The sequence below is a fragment of the Dipodomys spectabilis genome, unplaced genomic scaffold (genome assembly GCF_019054845.1).
Source record: "Dipodomys spectabilis isolate Male_0828 unplaced genomic scaffold, ASM1905484v1 ptg000046l, whole genome shotgun sequence".
Lineage (NCBI taxonomy): Eukaryota > Metazoa > Chordata > Mammalia > Rodentia > Heteromyidae > Dipodomys > Dipodomys spectabilis.
In genome coordinates, this window is record NW_024870723.1 from 4,723,879 (window position 1) to 4,747,591 (window position 23,713).

Consider the following 23,713-nt stretch of genomic DNA (forward strand, 5'->3'; position numbering starts at 1 on the left):
GAGTAATCAAAGCAGACAAAAATCTACCACCTTATGGAACTTAAATTGTGGGCCAAAGATTCCTCAACGATGACAATGGCTCTTTTTAATGGAAGTTGCTGCTGTATGGAGCAAATAACCAGTAAATTGAAAGTAAGTCTCTGTAGAGTATGTTACGTTTTAAGAATACTCAGGGAGAAAAAGAATATTAAAATATAAATCTTCTTGTGATCATGTTCTGCTCTAGGAATTAAAATAAAGGAGAAATTCATCTATATTTTTTCTTCTGAAAATTAAATACAATTCATTCTTTCTGTTGAATATTTGTAAAACTCTTCTCTAAGATTCTTCTTTAAAAAGGATTTCAAAAAGCAACAACACTAAGTTAGGGCAGTGATAAGAAAAGGCTCATCCAACAAGAAGACACTGGTGGAACAGTTAACACAAATTGGAAGAAATGTCAGAAGATTCAGATAGAAATCAACACTCCATCGCTTATCAGCTATGTTACACTGGGTAGATCACTCAGTGTGTGTTGGTCCTGGGATTAAACTGAAGGCCCAGGGAGCTAAAACAATACAATGGAAGAAGGACAGCCTCTTCAGTAAATGGTGCTGGCAAAATTGGTTAACTACATGTAGAAAACTAAAGCTAGATCCTTATATATCACCCTGCACCAGAATCAACTCCAAATGGATCAAAGACCTTGAACTCAAAGCAGACACTCTGAAAACATTACAGGATGGAATAGGAGAAACCCTAGGTCTCCTTGGCTCAGGCCGAAATTTTCTGAATAGAGACCCGGAAACACAACAAATCAAAGAAAGGTTAGACAAATGGGATTGCATAAAGTTGCAGAGCTTCTGCAGGGCAAATGACATAGCTAGCAAGATCAATAGAAAGCCCACGGATTGGGAGAAGATCTTTACTAGCCATACAATGGACAAGGGTCTCAGATCTAAAATATACTTGGAACTCAAAAAATTAAACCACCCAACAACAAATCCTCAAAGAAACAACTGCCCAATAAGTAAGTGGGCGAAAGACTTAAAGAGAAGCTTCTCTGAAGAAGAAAGAAGGATGGCCAATAGACACATGAAGAAATGTTCAACATCCCTAGCCATAAAAGAAATGCAAATCAAAACAACATTGAGATACCACCTCACCCCAATTAGAACGGCAAAAATCAAGAACTCTAACAACAACAGATGCTGGAGGGGATGTGGACAGAAAGGAACCTTACTTCATTGTTGGTGGGAATGTAAACTTGTTCAACCACTTTGGAAAGCAGTATGGAGGTTCCTCAAAAGACATCACATAGAACTCCCCTATGACCCAGCAATCACACTTTTGGGCATTTACCCTAATGTTTACAAAAAAGACCACACTAAAGCTACCAGCACAACTATGTTTATTGCAGCATTATTTACCATAGCTAAGATATGGAACCAACCCAGATGCCCCTCAGTAGATGAATGGATCAAGAAAATGTGGTATATATATATACACAATGGAATTCTATGCCTCCATCAGAAAGAATAACATTTCCCCATTTGTTAGGAAATGGAAAGGCTTGGAAAAAATTATATTAAGTGAAGTAAGCCAGGCCCAAAGAAACATAGGTCCCATGGTTTCCCTTATTTGCAATATCTAGTATATGTATGAGTCAAGCAGAAAAGGTCAGATAATGTGATGTTAGGAAAACGAACCCTTAAATGTGTATTTTAATGTTTTTTTTTCTTTCATGCATGTGTTTCTAATGCATTTATAAGATTATTTCTTTGTTGCTTTGTATGTCCCTCCCCCACAGTGTAACCCCCGCTTTCACTATATTTGATGTCAGTATAACTTGTGGAGGAGATGGGGACAAACAAGTCGTTTAAGGATTCAGGTGGACCTGTTGCAACAATGAGAAGTACAAAATGTCATGCCAAAAACGAGCTTTACAATGTCGGTGTGGGGGGGGGAAGGATTGGGTGGGGGGGAGGGGGGAGGCTGGGTAGGGAGGTGAAGGGTAAACAAAGGAGGAGGCTGCAATGCTTGGTAAGAAATGTATGCATTATCCTGCCCATGTAATTGTAACCCCTCTGTACAGTATGTTCTCAAATAAAATAAAATAAAATTTAAAAAAAAAAAAAACAAAACTGAAGGCCCAGTTGCTGTCCTTACTCAAGGCTGGCACTCTACCACTTGAGCCACATTTCCACATCTGGCTTTTTGGTGGTTAGAGATAAATCTCATGAGCACTGATGTTGAGCTGACTTTAAACCCTGAGCTGCAGATCACAGCCTCTGGAGGAGCTGAGATTACAGGCTAGAAATGCAGGAGTGAGCCACCAACACTCAATCTTATCATTCCACCAATTCATGGACTTCCAAAGCAGGAAAACTAGAGTTATTGTTTCAGAAACTCAAAGGGATTATGGACACAGATGGTGTGTTTGAGAAGATGGAAAGAAAATGGGAAGAGAAAAGGAAGAAATAAAGGAATAAACAGAATTCTAAATAAGAGTCATGGACTATTAGCAATGAAAAGTAGAAGCTCTTCCTCTGGATACAGTACAAGGCAAGGATACCCATGCTCTCCATTTCTGTACAGCATAGGACTAGAGGTGTTAATTATGCCAACTAAACAAAGAAGAATATGGAACAGAAGAGCTAAACTTTTCTACAGTTGCAGATGATATGTTCAGTTGTCCAGAAAATCTGAAACACATAGCAACAATAATATTTTTTAAAAATCCATTATAACTCAGAAATGGAGTTAGTAAAGTTGCCAAATGTAAAAGCAACATAGAAAAAAAAAGATTGCATTTGTACATGCTAATAGTGAGATATTGGAAACATAAAAGAAAACAAAGCCTTTCACAATAGCAATGTGAAGAATAAACTTAACTAAGGAAATTAAACACAGGCTGCCATATTGAAAATCAAAATCCACTGAGGAAGGAAGTGAAAGAAAAGACTAACACATGGAAAGACAATCCACATTGCATGTTCATGGGCTAGAAGTCTTAGTATTGTTTAAACTTCCACACAACCCAGAGTTATCTACAAAATTCCAATGTTAGGTTTTTCTCAGTAATAAGAAAAACAATTCTATAGTCTTTATGGAACCACAAGAGTCCCATATAACCAAAACAATCTTGAGCAGGAAGAATGGGTCTAGAATCTACAACTGCTTATTTTTAAATCTTTTATAAAGCTACAATACCAAAATAATATGTCACTGGCCTAAAAACAAACACATATGGCAATGAAAAAGAAGAGAAAGGTTAGAAATAGATATAAGGATGTGATAAGGGTTTTACAGACATTCAGTGGGGGAAGAGTTGTCTCCTCAATAGATAATACTGGAAAACCTAGATATTCATAAGCAAAAGAATATCCTGCCTCATATGCAAAACTCAACTCAAAGTACATAACAACATTAAGATAATACCTGAGCCCCCCCCCCTCAAAAAATACTAGAAGAAAAGTCAGGGAAAACATTTGCACTGACCTGCACAATAAGTTTTGCAGGAGACAGACTAAAAGTATGGACAAAAAAGCAAAAGTAAACTAGTGAGGTTCCACCAGATTAAAAAGTAACTGCATGGCAGAGGATACAATTAACTTAGTAAAAAGACAAGTTATTGCCAGCAGGGGTGGCTCATGCCTGTAATCCCAGTTATTCTGGAGGCTGTGATATAAGGATCAGGGTTTGAAGCCAGCTCAACATCAAAATTCATGCGATTTACCTCTAACCACCAAAAAGCCAGAAGTGGAAATGTGGCTCAAGTGGTAGAGTGTCAGCCTTGAGTAAGGACAGCAACTGGGCCTTCAGTGTAGCCCCAAGACCAACATACACACACACACACACACACACACACACACACACACACACAAAGACAACTTATGGAATGAGAGAAAAATATTTCCAAATGATGAAGCTGATAAGGGGTAATACCAAAATACTTAAGGTATACAAACCTCAATAACAAAACTGAAGCAAAGAAACTAAAGAAGCCTTCTGGGAATTGCCTAATACCAGAACAGACAGTCTAACAGGTTTATGAAAGGTACTCAGATTCACAGAATCGGAAAAATGCAAATCAAACTGGGCAAAGGAGATGAGTCTGGTGAAGATATATCATATGCATATGTGACCATGTTAAAATAAAACTCCAGGTACAATAAATTAGTACCAATAAGAAAGTAGGGGAAGGGATGGGGTTGGGAAGGATAGGAGAGAATTATGAAAGCTGTAACATGGATCAAGATTCATTGCATTCATACAGTATTTGGTGAAATAAAAGATGGCAGAAAAAACACAATGAGGTATCACCACACTCCTGTCAAAGTGGTTATTGTAAAAAGACAACAAGGTGGCACTGGTGGCTCATACTTGCATTCCTAGCTACTCAAGAAGTTGAGATCTGAGGATCATGGTTCAAAGCCAGACTGGGCAGGAAAGGCTATGAGACTCTTTTCTCCAATAACTACCAGAAAACCAGAAATGGTGCCATTGTTCAAAGGGTAGAGCACTATCCTAGAGCAAAAAAGCTCAGGTACAGTGAGCACTCAGGCCTTGAGTTCAAGCCCCTCGAATGACAAAAAAATAATAAATAAATGAAAAGACATGTATTGATGAACGTATGGAGAAATGGGAACCCTGGCACACTACAAATGGAAATGTGAATTGATGAAACACTTATGCAAAAGGGTAGGAGTTTCCTCCAAAATTTGAAATTAGAGAATTTGTCACATGATCTAGCAACCCCTACTCTAGGGATTGCTCTATACACCCAAAGGAAACTAAATTGAATTCAAATGTTAATTCTAAACAATAACTAAATTGAATTCAAATGTTCACTGTATCACTATACAGTAGCCAGAACATGGAAACAATCTAAGTGTACTGATATCCATTAACCAATGAAAAGAGAAAGAAAACATGATACCTACACATGCACAGTGTCATGGTATTCAGCCTGAAGGAGGAAATTCTTTTGGATGAACCTGAGGGGCAGGAGGGATATTCTAAACAAACCAGACACACACACACACACACACACAAAAAAAAACACTGCATGATCTCATTTATATGTGGAATGTAAGAGTCAAACTCACTGAAGCAGAGCAGGAAATAGTGGTTATCATAGGGTGCAGTGGCCAGGGAAGAAATGAGTTGATCTTCAAATGATGCAAAGTTTCAGTCACACAGGATGACTAAGTTCTGGAGATCTCATTTATGGCATGGAGCCAATACTGTATTACATCCTTGAAGTTTATTAGGACAATACACCTTCAGTGATGTGTGAGACACATAGAGAGCAATGGAAGGAAGGAGGATATGAGGACGAATGGAAGCTATATGAAGAGCTAGATATAGCAATTAACTTGACTTCATATTGTATATGTCAAAATATCAAGTTGTACATAATAAAAAATATATGCAATTCTTACTTTTCAATTAGACTTCAAAAACAAAGCTGGAGGGAATAAACAGCAATAAAAAATATGTGGACCGTCATGCTATCCAGATTTCTAGTGTTATAGATGAAGGAACAGAGGCTCTGGGCACTAGTTTGCATGGATTGCATTGCAAAGCAGGCTGAAGGAAGGAATAGCACTCAGGTTGCATGGTCCAGGGCTATTTCCCTTCATAGCCCAGTCTTAACTATTAGCATTGTGTTTGACAGTTAATAGATGGTTTATCAGAGCCATTCTTCTTCTGATATATATTTACACTTCCTTCTTAGATAATGAATTCCAACCAGATTTCATGAACACAGGTCCTGGTGGTGGCTCATACCTATAACTCCACTACTCAGGAGGCTGAGATCTGAGGATTACAGTTCCAAGCAAGCTGGGGCTGAAAAATCTCAGAGATTCTTCTTTCCAAGTAAACAATGAACAGCCAGAAGTGGAGCTGTGGCTGTCATGATAGGGTGCCAGCCTTGAACAAAAATAAATAAATAAATAAAAGTCAAGTAAGAGCACAAGGCCATAAGTTCAAGCCCTAGTAATGTCACAATTAAAAAACAAACATTTTTTTAAGAAAAAGCAAAAGTAAATTTCCTCTAGGAGATTTCCCCATTATTCAAGTCATTTCTGTTCAAACTGCGAAATCAAGCATGGGAGATTTCTATGGTGTTGTGGGTCTACTTGCTGAATATTTTCCTTTTGGAAAACTCTGGCCTCTATTTATGCCTTTCCTTAACCTTCTTTATCACCATCACAACAATGATAGCAATTTAAAAGCTGACTGAACTCCGGCTGTTACACTAAAGGCTCTGCTGTCTACCGAAAACACAATGCAATCTCCCTTTTCCTAGGACTGACTAGTATCCAGGGCTTAGCTGTCCCCAGTGCCTCTTTTGTAAATCAAAAGAATATTGAACTCATTATGTGGAAGCACAAGCCATCCTTTCATCAGTCAATTTGTCTGGGTCAACTGTTCTCATGCAGTTTTTCTGGACATCTAAAAGATAGGACATCTAACGGCCCATCCCTAATATTATGGCTGCTGTTCATTTCTGTTATCCTAAAATGATGTTCTGAAATCGGGCTGTTCAAATGCAATTATTAGGTATCAAAGCACTATCTTCCATCAGAGCGGTGGAAAGAATCCAAAGCCCCCTTTGCCTAGTGCTGATAAACAAGAACAATACGGCCCATAGTTACAGGACGTCCAGGGTTTGCTAAGCCCAGTTACTTTCCTTTCTCATTTGAGCACCTCACTGCAGCTTTGTGGGGGGAGGTAAAGATGATAAATTCCTCCTTTAAGAGGAGGATATTAAGGCCCCAAGAGGATATATTAAAGATCTAAGGGAAAATAGAAGATTCAGATATAAATCATTTATAAATTGAGTCTCCTCCCCCCCTCCACTACACACACACCCATCCTTTCTCTTCAGGACCTCTTTTTTGGGTCTAATTCCTGCTTTGGTTGGGATGGGATTTGTCTCCCAGAGGTCCATCTGGTACAAAGGCCTGGCTTCCCACTGTGGTGATGTTGGGATGTGAGGCCTTTCCTAAGGAGGTTCTGATGGCTCCACTTTTGGAAGAGATTAGTGCTGGTCTCCAAAAATGGATTAAACATTGTTATAAAGCAAGTTTAGATGATCTGGCTTTCTCTCTTCTGATCTCCACAGCTGGACACAATCTCTTTCTCCCCAGGATACCCACCAGGAGGCCAGCCCTCATGTTGTGACACAGACAGAAAGTTCTCATAAAGGCTGAGCAGGTGCAAGGCTTTTGGACCTTGAAAACTATAGTAAGTAGACATCTTTGCATACAGTACTTCAAGTATTCTATTGTATCAACAGAAAACAGACCAATCGAACAATCAACTTCTGGAATATGCTTTCATGTTCCTTGAGCACCTGAGCAAATTATATTCAGAATGGCTTTTCACCCAAGACTGCCTTCCATGTGCCTCCCATCAAATACCCAGTATGAGAGCCCGCCGCTCTACTCCACATCAAGGACCTTCAAGCCTCCTAAGGGAGGAAGTGTGTCATCTCCCACTGTGGTGGTATTACATCAAAACATTCCCATCTGACTTGGGAGAACACCAGCTCTCCCAGCTCTTCAAGAGCTCTAGTTCTGGGACCTTGTCCCTGACCTTTATCTAATAGCCACTGTTTATACTTCTTGCATCCAATGAGCTAGCCATCTATTGACTTTTGACTAATATTCTTTAAAAAATTTTTATTATCTATGTTATTGTAAAGATACTGTACAGAGGGGTTACAGTTCCATGAGTAAGGTAATGAGTACATTTCCTATTGAGCATTGTTACCTCCTCCTTTGTTTTTCCCCTACCATCCTTTCCATCCCCACATCCCCAATTCCTCCCTCTCCCCAAAGTTGTAAGGACAGTTTTCAGCATAGTGCCTTGTACATCTCATTGTTACAATGGGCCAACCTGTATCCTTGTTTCAGCATTTTGTTATTTCCCTTCCTCTCCACAAATCATAAAAATGTATATACAAGATGCAAGGCACCAGAATCAAATACAGAGAAAGCAGGAGTTATACCATGGGGGTAGCGCATACAAAAGAAACTAAACAAAAAAATTATATAGTACATTATAAGTACATTAAAAACAACAGCAACAGAGATAAAACCCCTTGTGTCCCTATCTTAAGGTTCATTCATTAGCATCATCTCATAAAGTCATATGTACATAGCTTTAGACTTTTTCTGCTTGTCCTAAACATACACTAGTTATTTCAAATAAGGGAAACTATGGGACCTATGTTTCTTTGGGCCTGGCTTACTTCACTTAATATAATTTTTTCCAAGTCTTTCCATTTCCTAACAAATGGGGCAATGTCATTCTTTCTGATGGAGGCATAGAATTCCATTGTGTATATATACCACATTTTCTTGATCCATTCATCTACTGAGGGACAACTAAGTTGGCTCCATATCTTAGCTATGGTAAATAATGCCACAATAAACATAGTTGTGCTGGTACCCTTAGTATGGCCTTGTTTGTGATCCTTTGGGTAAATGCCCAAAAGTGGGATTGCTGGGTCATAGGGGAGCTCTATGTGAGTCTTTTGAGGAACCTCCATACTGGTTTCCAAAGTGGTTGAACAAGTTTATACTCCCACCAACAATGCAGTAAGGTTCCCTTCTGTCCACATCCCCTCCAGCATCTGTTGTTATTAGATTTCTTGATTTTAGCCATTCTCATTGGGGTGAAGTGGAATCTCAATGTTTTTTTGATTTGCATTTCTTTTATGGCTAGAGAAGTTGAACATTTCTTCATGTGAAGAGGAAATAAGAATGGCCAATAGACACATGAAGACTCTTTCTTCCTCCTCAACTGAAAGGTATCCCTCCTTTGGTCTTCATTCCAGTCCTTACTTTCCCCCTGCTTCTTCTGACACTGCCTCATCAAAGCTAAACCCACCTGGAACCACAGTTCTGATCTCTCCATTTTCTTTTATCCCATCATGGAGCTTGAACTCAAGGCCTGAAGCTCTCACTTGACTTTTTTGCTCAAGGTCGGTGCCCTTCCACTTGAGTCACATCTCCACTGATAATCAGAGATCATCTGCCTGGGATGGAGCTGAATCCGCAGATCTCAGCCTCCTGAGCTGCTGACAGAAGTAAGCCACCCATTCCAGACTTATACCTCCTTAATCATATTCTTTTTTAAAAACTAACAAACAGAGCAAAGGAAGGGAGGACATTGCTCAAAAAGACATGGACTCATTACCTGACTTATGAAATGACAACCTCTCTGTACATCACCTTTATTTTTATTTTTATTTTTTTTTTGGTCGGTTGTGGGGCTTGAACTCTGGGCCTGGGTGCTGTCCCTCAGATTTTCAGCCCAAGGCAAACACTCTACCACTTGAGCCCTAATGCTACTTCCAGTTTTCTGGAGATTAATTGACTATAGAGTCTCACAGACTTTTTACCTGTGTTGGCTTTAAACCATAATCCTTAGATCTCAACCTCCTGAGTAATGAGGATGACAGGAGTGAACCACCAGCTCCCGGCGGTACATCACCTTTATAATAACAACAAATAAAAAGCTTCATTTCCATCTCTGATCCCCTAATAGCTCTGTCTCACTTCTCATTTTCTCACCCTACCAAACTGAGCACATGACCTTAGCATTCTACTAAAGGGTTTCCTGTCAATTTTAAGAATTTAAGTTCTTCTTTGTACTCTATCAGATAACATAGTCCTTGATTACTTAGACCTTTCCTCCTTAAACCTTCATTTATTTTACCTTCCCTGGTACCAAAATCCCACAATTTATTACAAAGTACTAGCTGTTTCTCAATGTTGTCTGTGCACAGGATGAGCTAGTTGCTTCATGTGAGAACATAGCCCTGAGAACTGCGCTTGGTAACCTGGGAACTATGACTATCAGAGTTCCTTAACCCTGCTCTCTTAAGTTTCAGAACCATTTCCACCACTTCCTACTTAAGCTCCTATTTAAATGATCTGCTGGAATATCAATTGAACATTCTCAAATCTGACTCACCACCTTCAATCATATATACCCTCAACAACTCCCTTTGCCTTCCATGGTTTTCCACCCTGATAAAAATGACTACCACCCACGTAGTGAACCAAGTCAAAATGTTCACCTTCCCCTCTTTTCCCTATTTAACCTAGACCTGGTGATTCATTGCCAAAGGAATGATCTTGACACTTACCTTTTTCTTCTTTCTCTACCTTCATCTTCTAACCCTCACTAAATACTGAAGCCCCTGCCACCTTAAAGTATCTCAGTTATGATTATATTGTCATTTTTTTGTAATAGTAGGATTTAAACTCAGGTCATTGTCCTTACTAAGCAAGCACTCTACCTCTGAGCTACCGCTCCATTCTTTTTTGGCTTTAGTTATATTTTATATAGGATCTTGCACTTTTGGCCAGGGACTAATGTCAGACCACTATTCCCATACCTACACACACACACACACACACACACACACACACACACGAACATACACACACACATACACAATTACATACACGCACACACACATACATACACACACATACACATACACACACATACATACCACTTAACTCATTTATTAAAAACTTTTCTTAATCCTGCAAAATGATCACTACTTCCTTACATTATTGTTCAATTTTATATATCCTCCATAGGATCTTTGTACTAGGAATCAATTTGGCTATTTCTGGTCTCTTTCTAGCTATGCTTCAGTATTGATAAAAAAAAAGGGGGGGGGCTGGTAAGGCTCTGGAGTCATCAAACACTAACTCAATGCCTACACATAGTAGGGACTCAACAAACAGTTGTTGTAGTAAGGCACAGATGTGTCCTCTCTGCAAAGTCAGACATGCCTAACCTATTCAGCAGCATAGATGCTTTCATATCATTTGTATTCAGCTCTTTCTTTCTCATGGAAACCACACTCCCTCATCCATGTGAAATAAAACAGTTGTCACACTCGAACCAGAGAGAGGCTGTCAAAGTGCTCAGGGAAAGCAGTTGTACCTTGCTGGTTTCTGAAAAACAAATGTACATTTCGCCGAAAACAAAGTTATCTGCACCCCTTCCTACCTTCTCCCCAATCATTGCTGATTGCCAGGAAGGTGCTCGGATGAGAAGCCATCCCTGGGGGACAGTGTCCCCTTTGCACAACACATCAGAGACAACCTAGCAAGCACTGAGCTGTAGGAACCAGAAAATGAGATGTAGCAGACTGCTCCCATCACCTGGGCTGATTAATAAATTACAAGCTTGCAAATCCTGGAACGTGTGCTGTATACATGAATCAATGTTATTCTGAGATCTGGAAGATACCTTCCTAGTGTCCTGGCCCCTGGATTCCTAAGACGTGGGCCTCGGGGTATCAGAAATCTTCCTCCCTTTCTAGTTGGCCTACTTCATACTTCCCCTCAGAAGTGTCTTCTTGGTCCAAGAAGGGAGCATATGCTGTCTCTTCAGGCTATCCCCACTACAGAAGACATAGGCTCCTGTTGTGAGAGGCTCTAGCAGGACTCCTCCTACAGTCTGTCCACTTTTCCAGTGCTGGTCCTTCAAATATTTGCTCTACTTAGCCAGTCCTCTATGCTCAATGCTGTCTTGTACTCTTGATGCTTTACAGCAATTTGGAGATGCATCTTCATTTTTGCTGATGAAGAAATTGAAGCTCAAGTAATTTCAGCCAAAGGCCTAAGAATTCCATATTTTGGGGGAAAGGACAGAACCGTGATTCATAGAAGTGTGGCCTGAGTCTCAAATATTACCAAGCTACACTGATGGTTTTAGGGTTCATGGATGCTTAGATTCAGACTTGTGGCTGGAGGTTTCCATCAAGGTGAACATTACCAAATCAAGTTAAGATAAAGCGTGGAATTCATAATCTTTCTTCCAGACAATCTGAGCATTTCCTCCTAATGAAATCCAGTAATTCTTGTGCCTAGGAGGAAGGCTTTGAGAGATAAAGAAATTGCCTAGGGGCAAAAGCCTGGGCATTTTGGTTCCTTTCATGACAGATACAAAGGTATCCAGCAGCTGTAGAGTTCCACTGAGAAAAATGCATCCAGGTAAAGATGTAGAACTGTGGCAGGTGAGTCTCTAGTGAAGCGAAGGAAGAACAGGACATCTTCAGTGAGGGTAGGTTGCCCTGAGTGGTACTGAGGGTAAATGAACTCAGTCTTCATTGCTTATGTCTTAGATTCCACACTGTCTTCTCTCCCTGAATTGCTGCTACAGCCATATAACCCTTCTCTTTTTCTCTCTTCCACCTGTCCCTTCCACTTGAGCCAGAGCAATAGGTCTGCATGTGTTATCAGCCCACATCAGTTTCATCTTTCCCAACCTTCACATTCTATTTCCCACACAGATTGGAACTGGCTTATCCTGAACCCTTTCCACACCGATAGCACAATATTCCTCCAAGCCAAAAGGGGCCTACAGTATAGGAAAAGCACAAAACAGGCCCCAAATTAGCCTTTTACAAACTTCAGAGACTCCTTCCCCTATTAACAAGAGCTGAAGTCCATTTTGGTGTTAGACACCAGCATTTGAAAAAGGATAAATGATTTAGAAAGGAACAGATCATCATGGAATGGAATGGAATAGAGAATATTAGCTGGGCCCTGGTGGCTCAGGAGGTTGAGACCTAAGGATCAAGGTTTGAAGCCAGCCCAGGTTTTAAGAAAAAGTTGGTAAGACTCTTCCTTCTTATCTCCAGTTGACCAGCAAACAAATGTGAGTGAAGGTGTGATTCAAGTGGTAGAGCAAAAGTCTTGAGCAGAAAAACCAAATGATAGTGCAAAACTCTAAGTTCAAGCCCCACTACCAGCACAAAAGAGAAAAGAAAAGAAAAAAATGAAGGAAAAGAAAAGAGAATATCAAACTATCACAAGTACTAAGGTTAGATTTTGGTTTTGTGAGTTTTCATTTCAATCTCAGGTTTTTATCTATATATTTACTAGGCATATGTCTCTGCTATGACTCCATTGCAAGTCAATGTAAAAGATTTTTTTTCATAAGTGAAGCTTAAAATGTATAAAGACAACAAGACAGTCCTATAAATGGCTACCTAGGAATACTCTGAATAATCTAGAGACTGTAAATTGGTTGAATTCACCTTGTCATCCCAGCTCCAAATGCATCTACAGCTTTGGGCACTACGATAAGAACTACCCTCCCCCACCAAAAAAATACCCCACACTTGAAGGACTTATTGTTCCCGGCTTTCTCCTGTCTCCCTGCCTTTCCAGGAACTGCTTCATCTTTCTGAGATGATCATTGATGCCTTTCCATGAAATCAGAATCCTTGCTGAAGGCTGTGCTCAGTGCCCCTTCCTTTCTCTAGCATGCCTTCCCAGACTTACCTTTTCCTCCCATTCTTTCCCAGCTTTGCCATCTCCATGCTAGGCAAGAAAAATCCCTTCCCCTGCACAAACCACTCACTCAGGAAATTGAACGTTTACCATGTATCACAGCAGTAGATGCCTTTATTCTCCAGGATATATCTAAAGTTCTTGATCACAGGGATCAAGGCTTCCTTCCTCCATTCGCAAGAAAGGGTGCAAGGCCAACTAGCAGATCAATAAGCATTTTTTCAAATGAATGAGTAGGCTATAGGTGCTCCTGATCACAGACCCAGGCCCTCTCTTCTTTAGCCAACATTTAAAACAGTCTGAGGCCCTAAGGGCTTATTTCTATTTCCCCTTCTAATCTCCTCAGTCCTAGCAGTGGCTGGCCATCTTTGTGTCAGTTTAAAGACCCCATGTCAGTCTGTTTCTCACAGAATTGAGAAAGCAAGTCCAATTTTAGCCACTGCTCCTGACTCAAGCGGGAAAATTGCTCTACAGTGATTGCAGCAAACTGTGGTTTGCAACTCCCAGAAGTTGGTTCAGTAATGGCATGGGAGCTCAAAAAGGCAACATACTGCACGGGTGCCAATTTAGTAGCAATAAAGTCCTTGTTCTTGGAATCGGAGGCTCAATTTTAAATAATCAACACCAAAGATAATCTTTGAATTGACACCAAGTCAATACTGCAACTTGAGCTAACTTTTCCGCTTATAACTCTCTTCCAAAGAGTAAGACTTCGATAGGAAATTTGGATTAAGTGAGAAGTAAGATGTGAGGGAAGGCGGGGGGTGGGGCTGGAGGTTCGTGATTCTCATCAATGCTGCCAAATTCTAAGTGGCTGGAATCGATAAATGGGAACATGAGATGAAACCCTGTCCTCTGTCCTCATCTACTTTTGAACCAATTAGGCTCAAAAACAGTGTTTGTTTACACTCTTGGTCTAAGGTGATCTAGGTTTAAGGTGATCTGAATACCTATGTCCTGGACACACTAAGCATATGTGTATCCGACCTAACGATAATGCTTAAACATCTTTAAAGCCTGCTGTAGTCAGTGGAAAAACCCTCTGGAATTCACAAAAGGAATGAAGAGGCCTAGCTCCAGTGGTTCATGCCTGTAATCCTGGCTGAGATCTGGGGATAGCGGTTTCAAGCCAGCCTGGGAAGCAGGGAAGTGGTGGGGGGGGGGGGACAGGAAAGTCCATGAGACTGTGATCTCCAATTAACCACCAGAAAACCAGAACTGGCACTGTGGCTCAAAGTGGAACAGCAAAAAAGAGCTCACAGACAGCACCCTGTCTCTGAGTTCCAGCCCAATGACTGACCAAAAAAAGAAACAGGAATGAAGATGCTTTTCTGGTGTAGAAAACTACTTATGCTTAAATACTCTTTCTTTGTAGTAGAAAGCAAGAATCATTTTCCTCCACTGATGCATCCTTGATAGTCAGGCCTAAGGCTAGGTTTATTCTTTGCATGAAAAATTCCTTCCCCATTAGATCCTGCAGCCAGCACTTTGGTAATCTAACTCTTAGAGTGGTGTCCCTGTTTAATCCACTCAGAAAATTCACGAAGACCAAAATCGAATAACATCTATTCTAATAGTTTTCTCGACACATTTTTATACATCTGCTTTCAGAAATACTACAGCAGAATGTCTCAACTTCTGCACAACTGAAATGGCATTTCTTTGCTAATGAGAGCTGTCCTGCACATTGTAACATACTTAGCAGTGCCCCTGGTTGCCTGCTTCTACCCAACTAGATGCCAGTGGTACCCATCATAACTACCAGTTATACCCACAAAACTGCAACAATCATTGATGCAGCTCATATCCAAAAATTAGGTTTAAATATCTGAGGAAAGACTCGGGCATTGGTATTTTTAAAGAAGCCTTTCACATGATGCTAATAGCCAGCTAGAGTTCTACATATTAATCAAGGTGACCTCTCACTCCTCAAATGTCACACCACCTATGTCTACACCACAGGGGAATGGCAACTTGAGGAACGTGAAATAAAAATGAGAAATTTTATTTATTTTTTTTTTTGGGGGGGTCCGGTCGTGGGGCCTGAACTCTGGGCCTGGGCACTGTCCCTCAGCTCTTCAGCTCAAGACTAGCACTCTATCACTTGAGCCACAGCGCCACTTCCAGCTTTTTTCTTTTTGCTTATGTGGTGCTGAGGAATTGAAACCCAGGGCCTCAGGCATGCAAGGCAAGCGCTCTACCACTGAGCCACCTTCCCAACCTCTAAAAATGGGAAATTTTAAAGAAAAGATGAGACTTGTGACATAGAAGCTGATGGTACTGATACCATTCTCTCCATCATGAACCAAAAGGTAGATGCAAGCCAAAGAACTGGAAAAAATAAACTCCACAGATGTGTCCTTTCCTCAGCCAAACTGAAGGTATGTTCCTTCAGAATGCGCTGACATGGGCTACAATTCACAACAGCAGCGCTTCAACTATCAAAGCAAGGATGAGCCAGCAATTCCCATAGGCTTACTCACTACAAGTGATATGGTTACAGAGATCTGGTAACAAGAAAAAAAAGTTGTTATTGTCTAATAGTAGCAAAAGCCCAGTTGCAAAGAGAGCTCATACAACCTTGTTGACTATGTGTAAAGACACACATGCATGCCTACATATGTGTTGTGTGTGTATATATATACATATATGTGTGTGTGGTCTGCTATATATGCAGATATTATATGTCATATATATTAAATACATTTACATATATATGCAAATATATGTGTGCCCGCATATCCTATATATGTATATCATTGGAAAGCAACATAGGATGGAAAAAGAGGCAAACACTGGAACAATAAATACTTGCCTATCAGATCACAGAGTCTACTCTACCATTTTGACTGGCCCAAATGATATAAATGGAAATACTAGCAACTAGCAAGTTTATTGTGAATATCAGTTGGACAATTTCTATACTGGGTATAATGCAATGCCAGTCACTTAAGGTTTTAATTGGCGATGATTGTTGTTATTGTTACCACTCATCTGACTAGAGGATTCTAATCTTTCATCCCTGCTCCCCCACAAAACAACTACTGATATCACTTCAGGATAGAAATCCATGCAATATGCATTATGAAACTCAGACTTGGGATGATTTTTACCCACACTAATAGTTTGTACTACATAATATCAAAGCCTGTCTCAAACGGAGTGGTGAGGGCTAACCCCTAGCTATGTAAGAAGCTAAACTCTGAAGGATCACAGACTGAGGCCATCCTTGGAAGAAAAGGTCACTAGATGCTATCTCCAAAATAACCAGCTAAAAGCAAGTTGAAGTCATGGCTCAAGTCTATCACTGAGTTCAAACTCAGGTATTGTAACCCTTCAGCAATCAAGAGGCTGGGGACCCCTTGCAAGTTCATCCACAAGTCTCTTGAAAGTAATGGCTTTCCTCTTACCTTCAGTTCTCTGTTAGATCTCTGAGAGCAGGGACCGTGTCTGCCTTTGTACCACATAACTACCCAGTGCACAGCACCTGGTATACAGAAGTGCCAGCATATACTTCTGAGTGAGTCCCAGGTAAAATCTACATCCCATTCATCTGAGTTGAGTTATCTACCCTGCTCCCACCCTATTCATTGAGAAAAGGAGCTTTACCACAAAAACCTACTGTATTTTGGTAAAACATATTGAAGGGCCACCAAGAGAGCACATTAGAACTGAGATTCACACAGCTCTGAAATAAATATGCAAGACAGCTAGGCAATTAGACTTGGTTTACCAAGATTTGATTTATGCTCAACCTTGAGGTGCATATTTAGAGCTCAAAGGGTGGTGCAACATAAACCACAAGCCACTTTCTGTACAAGCTGTAGGAAAAATCCACTCAATATGAAACCACCTCCTGAGGCAGCAAGAATATCTTTACCATTGTCTTCCTTCTGTCTTGCCTCTCCAGATCCTAAGCTTTCAAATGATACCATAATTCCCCAATAAAATCCACCTTTGGAAATAATTGCTAAAGTGGTCACAAGTACTGATGATCTCACAGTCAGGTGAAAAAAATAACAGAAAATAAAACAAGAAGAAACAGTGTAAGTTCAGGAAACACCATTAGACTATACTGACTTATAAATTATCATAGAAGAAATAAATGACTTCTATGAATATATCCAGCTTCTAGAATGAAAGAGTCCACATTTCTGAATTTCTTCCAACATTCCAAGCTCTATATACTTGATTCTAAGCTTACGCTTAGATAAATTATTTCTGAAGAAAAGAGTTCCAGGTATTCACTATTCCCATTTTTCAGATGAGAAAAGTCTCAGAGACATTTGAATTTATCCATAGTCAGAGGAATTCAAACATCAAAATATCTGGTAGCAAATCAAGTAACTGGGAAGAGGGCAAGTCATGAAAGAAAGCATGCTAAAGGCTCATGTAGAATATCCAATGCATGCTTTTGGTTACCAGCCTTTCCTTTCTCTGTTGTACATGTGGACAATTTTCTCAGTCTTCTACTGCTTCAATTTTCTCATTTATAATATAGGACAATACTACTGTTTCCTTCACAAGATGAACCAATTAATTAATATTTGATAGATGTATGATCTTCACAGAAAGCAAAAAAAAAAAAAAAAGATAATTCTATTGGAATGCTTTAGAACTTTAGGAAAATATTTCCAGACAAAAGATAATTTAAATTGATTATTTGAATCACTAGGTAAAACAAACACTGTGATCGCTTCCTCCAGAGGAGAAAATTGAGTGTCTGAAGGGTCACTCTTATCATGCAATTATAATTGTTTTCTTATTTGCCTTTTCCTGCTTTATCCTTCAACCTTAGTCTGAGTTCTATGGAGGAGCAGCTGTGAAATGTGTGGGTGTGTGTGTTATTGTTTACTATTGGTCGTCTGTCATCAAACAATAGCAGAGCTATGGCATATAGTCTGTGCTAAATTCTAAAATAATATATTTATGAGTCAATGAACTTTGCATGACTTGAAACACACAATAAAGAAACCAAGAGGAGACTTGCAGTCCAACAAAACCTAAGAATCAGAGGTCCAGAGAGAGAAAGGATGAACATTTTCACTTACATATGTAAAAGCTAGATTTCGTTGAAAAATTTCTAAGTAAATATGTTGTATGGTATGCATCTAAATGTATGAACTGAAATATGGTAGATTCAAGAAAGAACTCAAATACTGTCCTTCATTACAAAGGCAAAATCACAGTTCAACAAAATAGACACCAAGAAGCAAGTACTTGAAAGGAGTCGGGTAGGGTCAAGAGGAAAGGGAGAGACAATGAGGAGAGGGGGAGGAAATGCAGTCAGGAATTCAACGTGTAGCTCACAAAATTAAGAAAAGTGAGGGAAGGGTAAGAATATAGAAAGGGGAGACATTGATCAAAATGCGCAACATTAATAAACAGCTTTGTTAGATGGTACCTTTTTGGTACAACTACTTAAAGATAACAAGAAAATGCGAAAAACAAAAAACAAAAACGTGAGAATCTAGACTCCAAACCCACAATCCACACAAATAGCATGCTGTATTTTAAAATGACAATATTTCACAGAATCACGGCATTTCAGAGGGAGACTACCTCAGCTGGTTCACCCAATTTATAGAGGATGGCAGGAAGGTTCAAGGAACTTTCATTCCTTGGCCAAAAACATACAGCAAAGAAAAAAGCATACGGGAGGCTGGCTAGTAACTAGATTAGCCAATGGTCTGCCCATACTCCCGGCAGAATCAAGAATAACAACAGCAATATCAAAACCCTTATTTTCTGTTATCCTCTCTTACTTCAATCCCTCCTTTGCTCAAACTGTCTCAAGCATCAGTGTGGATCTCATGTGTACAAACCATCCACAGCATAGATACAAGGACATGAGGGAAAACCACGGCTGAGATTGGAAACGTTTTCATATTTGCCACCGGCAGTGACTGCTCACCATGCCTCTAGGAAATGAAGTCACCTTTCGTGTGGAAAAGAATGTGGAAGAAGATGGTGATACTTTACCTAAGTGAGGAGGGGAATTTTCCAGGTTCTGGGTACTAGCTAAGACTTGAGATCTGACGCATCTTAGTAAAGATGGCTTTAGAGCATCCATTTGGTAAACATGTTCTTTCTCTGATGAGGTAATGTCAAGTTTTTAATGTTCTGTATCCAGCCACATTAGCACACAGAAAGACAGACACATTGTGAAATGTATTAGTATTTCAACAAAGTGATGCGCAGAGAGGAACTGACAGCTTGTCCCAATGAGCATGTCCTAGTTGGATCTAGATCTGACCAGTACTTGGATGAGCACACATCTCTACGTACTTATTTGCATGCATGTCCATATGTAGGTTCTGACAATAGCTCCACCCACAACTTACGCATCATGAATGCCAAGACAATGTTTATACTATATATTACTTCTTATTTCTATCTATCCTGACCTTTTCCTTTGAACCATTTATCAAGTCTATGTGTGTGTGTGTGTGTGTGTGTGTGTGTGTGTGTGTGTGTGTGTGTGTGTGTGTGTGTGAAAGAGAGATAGAGAGAGAATGGGAATGCTTAATTAATGTCAGTTTCCCCTACTAGAAGGAAGACTATGTTTATTTTATTCATCATTGTATTATCTGCCCTAGATATAGTACTGGGCCTGTAACTGTTGATTCATAATTATTTCATTTGAGGATTAAATAAAATAAGGAAGAAATCATGGATGGTCAAGGGCCTGAAATCTAAGTTGAACTCTATCATTTAATTAACCACATGAGCTTGGTTGAATCTTTTACTTAATTCTGGAGCTAGATAGCACGTTGAAATTCAGCTTGCTGGATGATTGCAAACTTTAAGCACTGCATTCAAAACCAAAGCACATATGAAAACTGGGCACAAAAGCAGATGCAAATCTCTTTCTAAGGGAAGTGGAGGACAGGGAGTCCTGGTTAATCAGCCCTTTGACCCTTTCCCCACACTGCAGTGGTTTCTATGGCTACTATAATCAGATCCTCCTCCCCACCCCCATTTCAAATAACACAGGTTGGAAACCAACGATGCATACCAAAATAATGAGAAAAGTAGGATTCCGGAAAAGAGGGAGATTTGCCTAGTTTCACAAATTCAGTGCATGGAGAGGTAGAAAAAGTATCCAGATGTCCTAAATTTCAACCGCAATAGCAACATTTCACATCTCAGTATCTCTTAAACTAACATGCCAAATGTCTACATTAGTCATAATGAAGAATATGTGGAGGTCTAAATTCATTTGGGAGCCACACTGGCAATGAAGGAGAAGGCAAATATAGAACACTGAATTAATGTTAGGTAGATTCACATGGGACCTTAACTCAAAACCCTCACTGGATGAATGACATAAATCAACAGACCCAACCTTCGCTAGTCCCAGTTTCCATCTGTACAATGTTAAGACACTGTCCACATCATAGAGAAGGCTCACATCCTGAAACTTAATAAATGTTCAATAGAAGGATGTGACAGTTAGCATTGTGTACATGTGGTTCCTTTGGGAGAGAATCTATTGAAGACTAAGGTATTTCAAAAATAATAACAACCATGTTGGTCATCTCACCTGGGCCATGGCTTACATTATAAAATGACAAATCATATCATATCACTACTACTTATTCTCAGGCTACTCACCCTCAGCATCTAACATAAGAATGTCACATGATGTTCACATGGAAGACAAAGTCACACATAATACCAAAAAGTTATTATTTGATAAAATCCAGATAGCAGCATCTTTACTATATCTTCAATTCCCCAAACCTAACATAGAGAACCTACATCCTCCTACATCCAGTAGGAAAATTTTCAGAAAATCACATATTGGGTCTCATGCAGTAAATGCATATCCATATCTAGTTCGTGCATAAACACAAAGAACAAGGGCTGCATTCTGCCAGACACTACTTACAAGGATCAAAATGTGAAATTAATTAGAAGACTACTGTTTTGGGGGATATTTAAGAATAGTTTTCCCAAGGGGGTAGCCCTTTGAATCAATCATTATATGTGTGAAATTCTGATTCTCTCTTTCTTTTTCCTTCTACCATCTCTCATTTCTCTTCCTTTCCTTACCCCTTCATTTTACTCACCCTGTAATCATTTCTTTTCTTCCTTACATTTCATAATTTCCATAATTTCCATAAGCACCTTTCCACAATAGCTTTTTGGTTATTTACAACTCTTCAAGTCCCACAGAAAGTTCATCTATGAACTTTTCCACAAGCACAGCTGTTGAACAACCTCACCCACTCCTGGGCCAACTTTCACACTGAAATTCAAGCATTATAAAGAATAGCAGGTAGTTGTATCTGGTAGAGATTTCACTCATCACTATCTCCAATACACAGTACTACCAAATGTTTGAAAATAATTGCCTACTTTTTATATCAACCACTAAAATGATGACAGGTCTAAACCCAGGCTTCTTAGCTACAGACCAGGATTCCTTCTTGCTCTTTATTCTAATTGGCTCAGAAATGTTAGAGATTGCCCTTTCATCCTTGACATTAAGACAAAAGCTCCAGAGGTTTTTGCATTCCTCATTTCAACTCCACAATATTTATGGTGTGCTTATGGTAACAATGACCTCACAAAAACCATCTGAGAATCTAGAAGGGGATTAATTTTATACATCTATGTAGATGTGGATATAGATACATAATATAGATTTATAAATACAGGCATGCATATGTGTATCTGCATGAATGTATGTGACTATATTTGAATGTATTTTCTTCAAGAGAATTTCTTCAAAGAATTTCCACTTAGGTGAGAACGAAATACAAGAATAAACTCTACTGGACAATGGTTTTTCGTGGATGATGAATAAATATAAAGAGTTGAAGATCTATCAAGGACATCATGATTAAGTAAAATGTGTAAAATGAACATTTCAAATAAGAAAGTATTTTGAGCTACCAAGGCTTAGAAAACAGTACCCCATAGCATGGTATTATCCGTGCTAAGGGCTTACAACCCTGGACAAATGATAACTGAAGACTCAACACCTTCTTCTGCCCTCCGGTCTGTGGCCTATTTCCTCTAAAGCACTAGGTAGGATTTGGGATGAATTTCCCTTTTGTGTCTTCTCAAAGAAGACTTCTTCAAAAGGAGCTCAATTGTCTTGAATCCTCTCCCAAGAATCTCATCAATCAGGGGAGATTAATACAACAGACAGATTTTATCACACCTTCCCACCTATGTTTCTCATGGGCTGTTCCAGGAAGCAAGTTTCATTGCCATGGAAACTTGACTTTCATTAACAGGGCAATCTTTCATTTGTCTAGCCTCTGCTCCTTGACCCCTCCATAACTTGGATGGCCACCATACCACAGAAACCCTCAAAGCTGCTTTTTTTTTTCTTCTGTAGTTAAAGATGTTACATGAAATTAAATCATGTGGCCCTTCTTCAACTCTGATTTTTTTGTAGGACTCCATGCCTACCCAAGCAATTAATATCAAAGGTCGTTTTTCCTACATAGACTTTCTTAAAGCATTTTTAGGGCCTCCCCTATACCAAGCTAACTCGTTTTCTGTTGACAACAACTACAATAAATCATCAATGAGTTTAAATCTGCTCAAAAACAGAGTGTCCTTTCAATATCTCTACTTTTTTCCGCATGCATAAATATATTTGGGTAGGATATTAGGTTTGTTAGCATTTGCCAATCCAGAGGTTTTGAACCCCAGTCTTACCATTTATTGACCATGTATCTGTAGACACATTATTAAACCTAGCGGTGACTCAGTTACAAAAGTAGTTGATAATCATCTACATTAGGTGATTACTAAGATATTGTTTGCAATGTGTACCAAGTACCATGAGAGGCATAAAATAAGCCCTCAGTAAATACTTCTCCGCATCATGTATGCAAAGTAAAACCACAACAACAAAAACCACAACAACAATCACAACTACAGCAGGAAACAGCCTAGTAAGAATGATAGGCAATGGCTCTCTTAGCCAAGATCATACCTGTATATTTTATATCTGGTTGTAAATCCTTGACGGTGTCTTTCCACAAAGGATAGGTAGCTCCTGGAGTGGTGGAAAGGCCCCCTGTCTGAAATAAGCCAATCAAATTCCTTGGAGACATGTTGGTCTGTCCCAGCTGGCTCCTGGTGGGAGGGCTGCACTGAGATACCGCCCCATACAAACAGGAAGTAGAGGAGCTCAACAAACCTCCAGTTCATGCTTTTCTGCCGGCCTTTTTCCTCTCATTCTTGCTCCATTCTGTGGAGTCCTAAGAGAGACGAGATCAAGAAGAAAGAAGAGAGAAACAAAGAAGGAAGTGGAAAGAGAGAAGAGAGAGAAAGACAATGGAAAAGAAAAAAATTAACATGTTTTCATCAGCAGAGATTATCTTCTACCAGTTGAATGCTGTAAGGTTTGCAAAAGC

The 23,713-nt window shown here is 39.6% G+C and overlaps 1 protein-coding gene across 1 annotated transcript in view; it reads right to left on the reverse strand.

The window, feature by feature from the left end:
• Positions 1 to 23,512, reverse strand: part of Brinp1 (BMP/retinoic acid inducible neural specific 1) — a 132,537-nt gene extending 109,025 nt beyond the window's left edge. The window contains exon 1 of the mRNA XM_042678734.1: positions 23,290 to 23,512. Within this exon, the coding sequence (XP_042534668.1) occupies positions 23,290 to 23,507 (218 nt within the window). The 5' untranslated portion in view covers positions 23,508 to 23,512. The remainder of the gene's footprint in view (positions 1 to 23,289) is intronic.
• Positions 23,513 to 23,713: the final 201 nt, after the last annotated feature.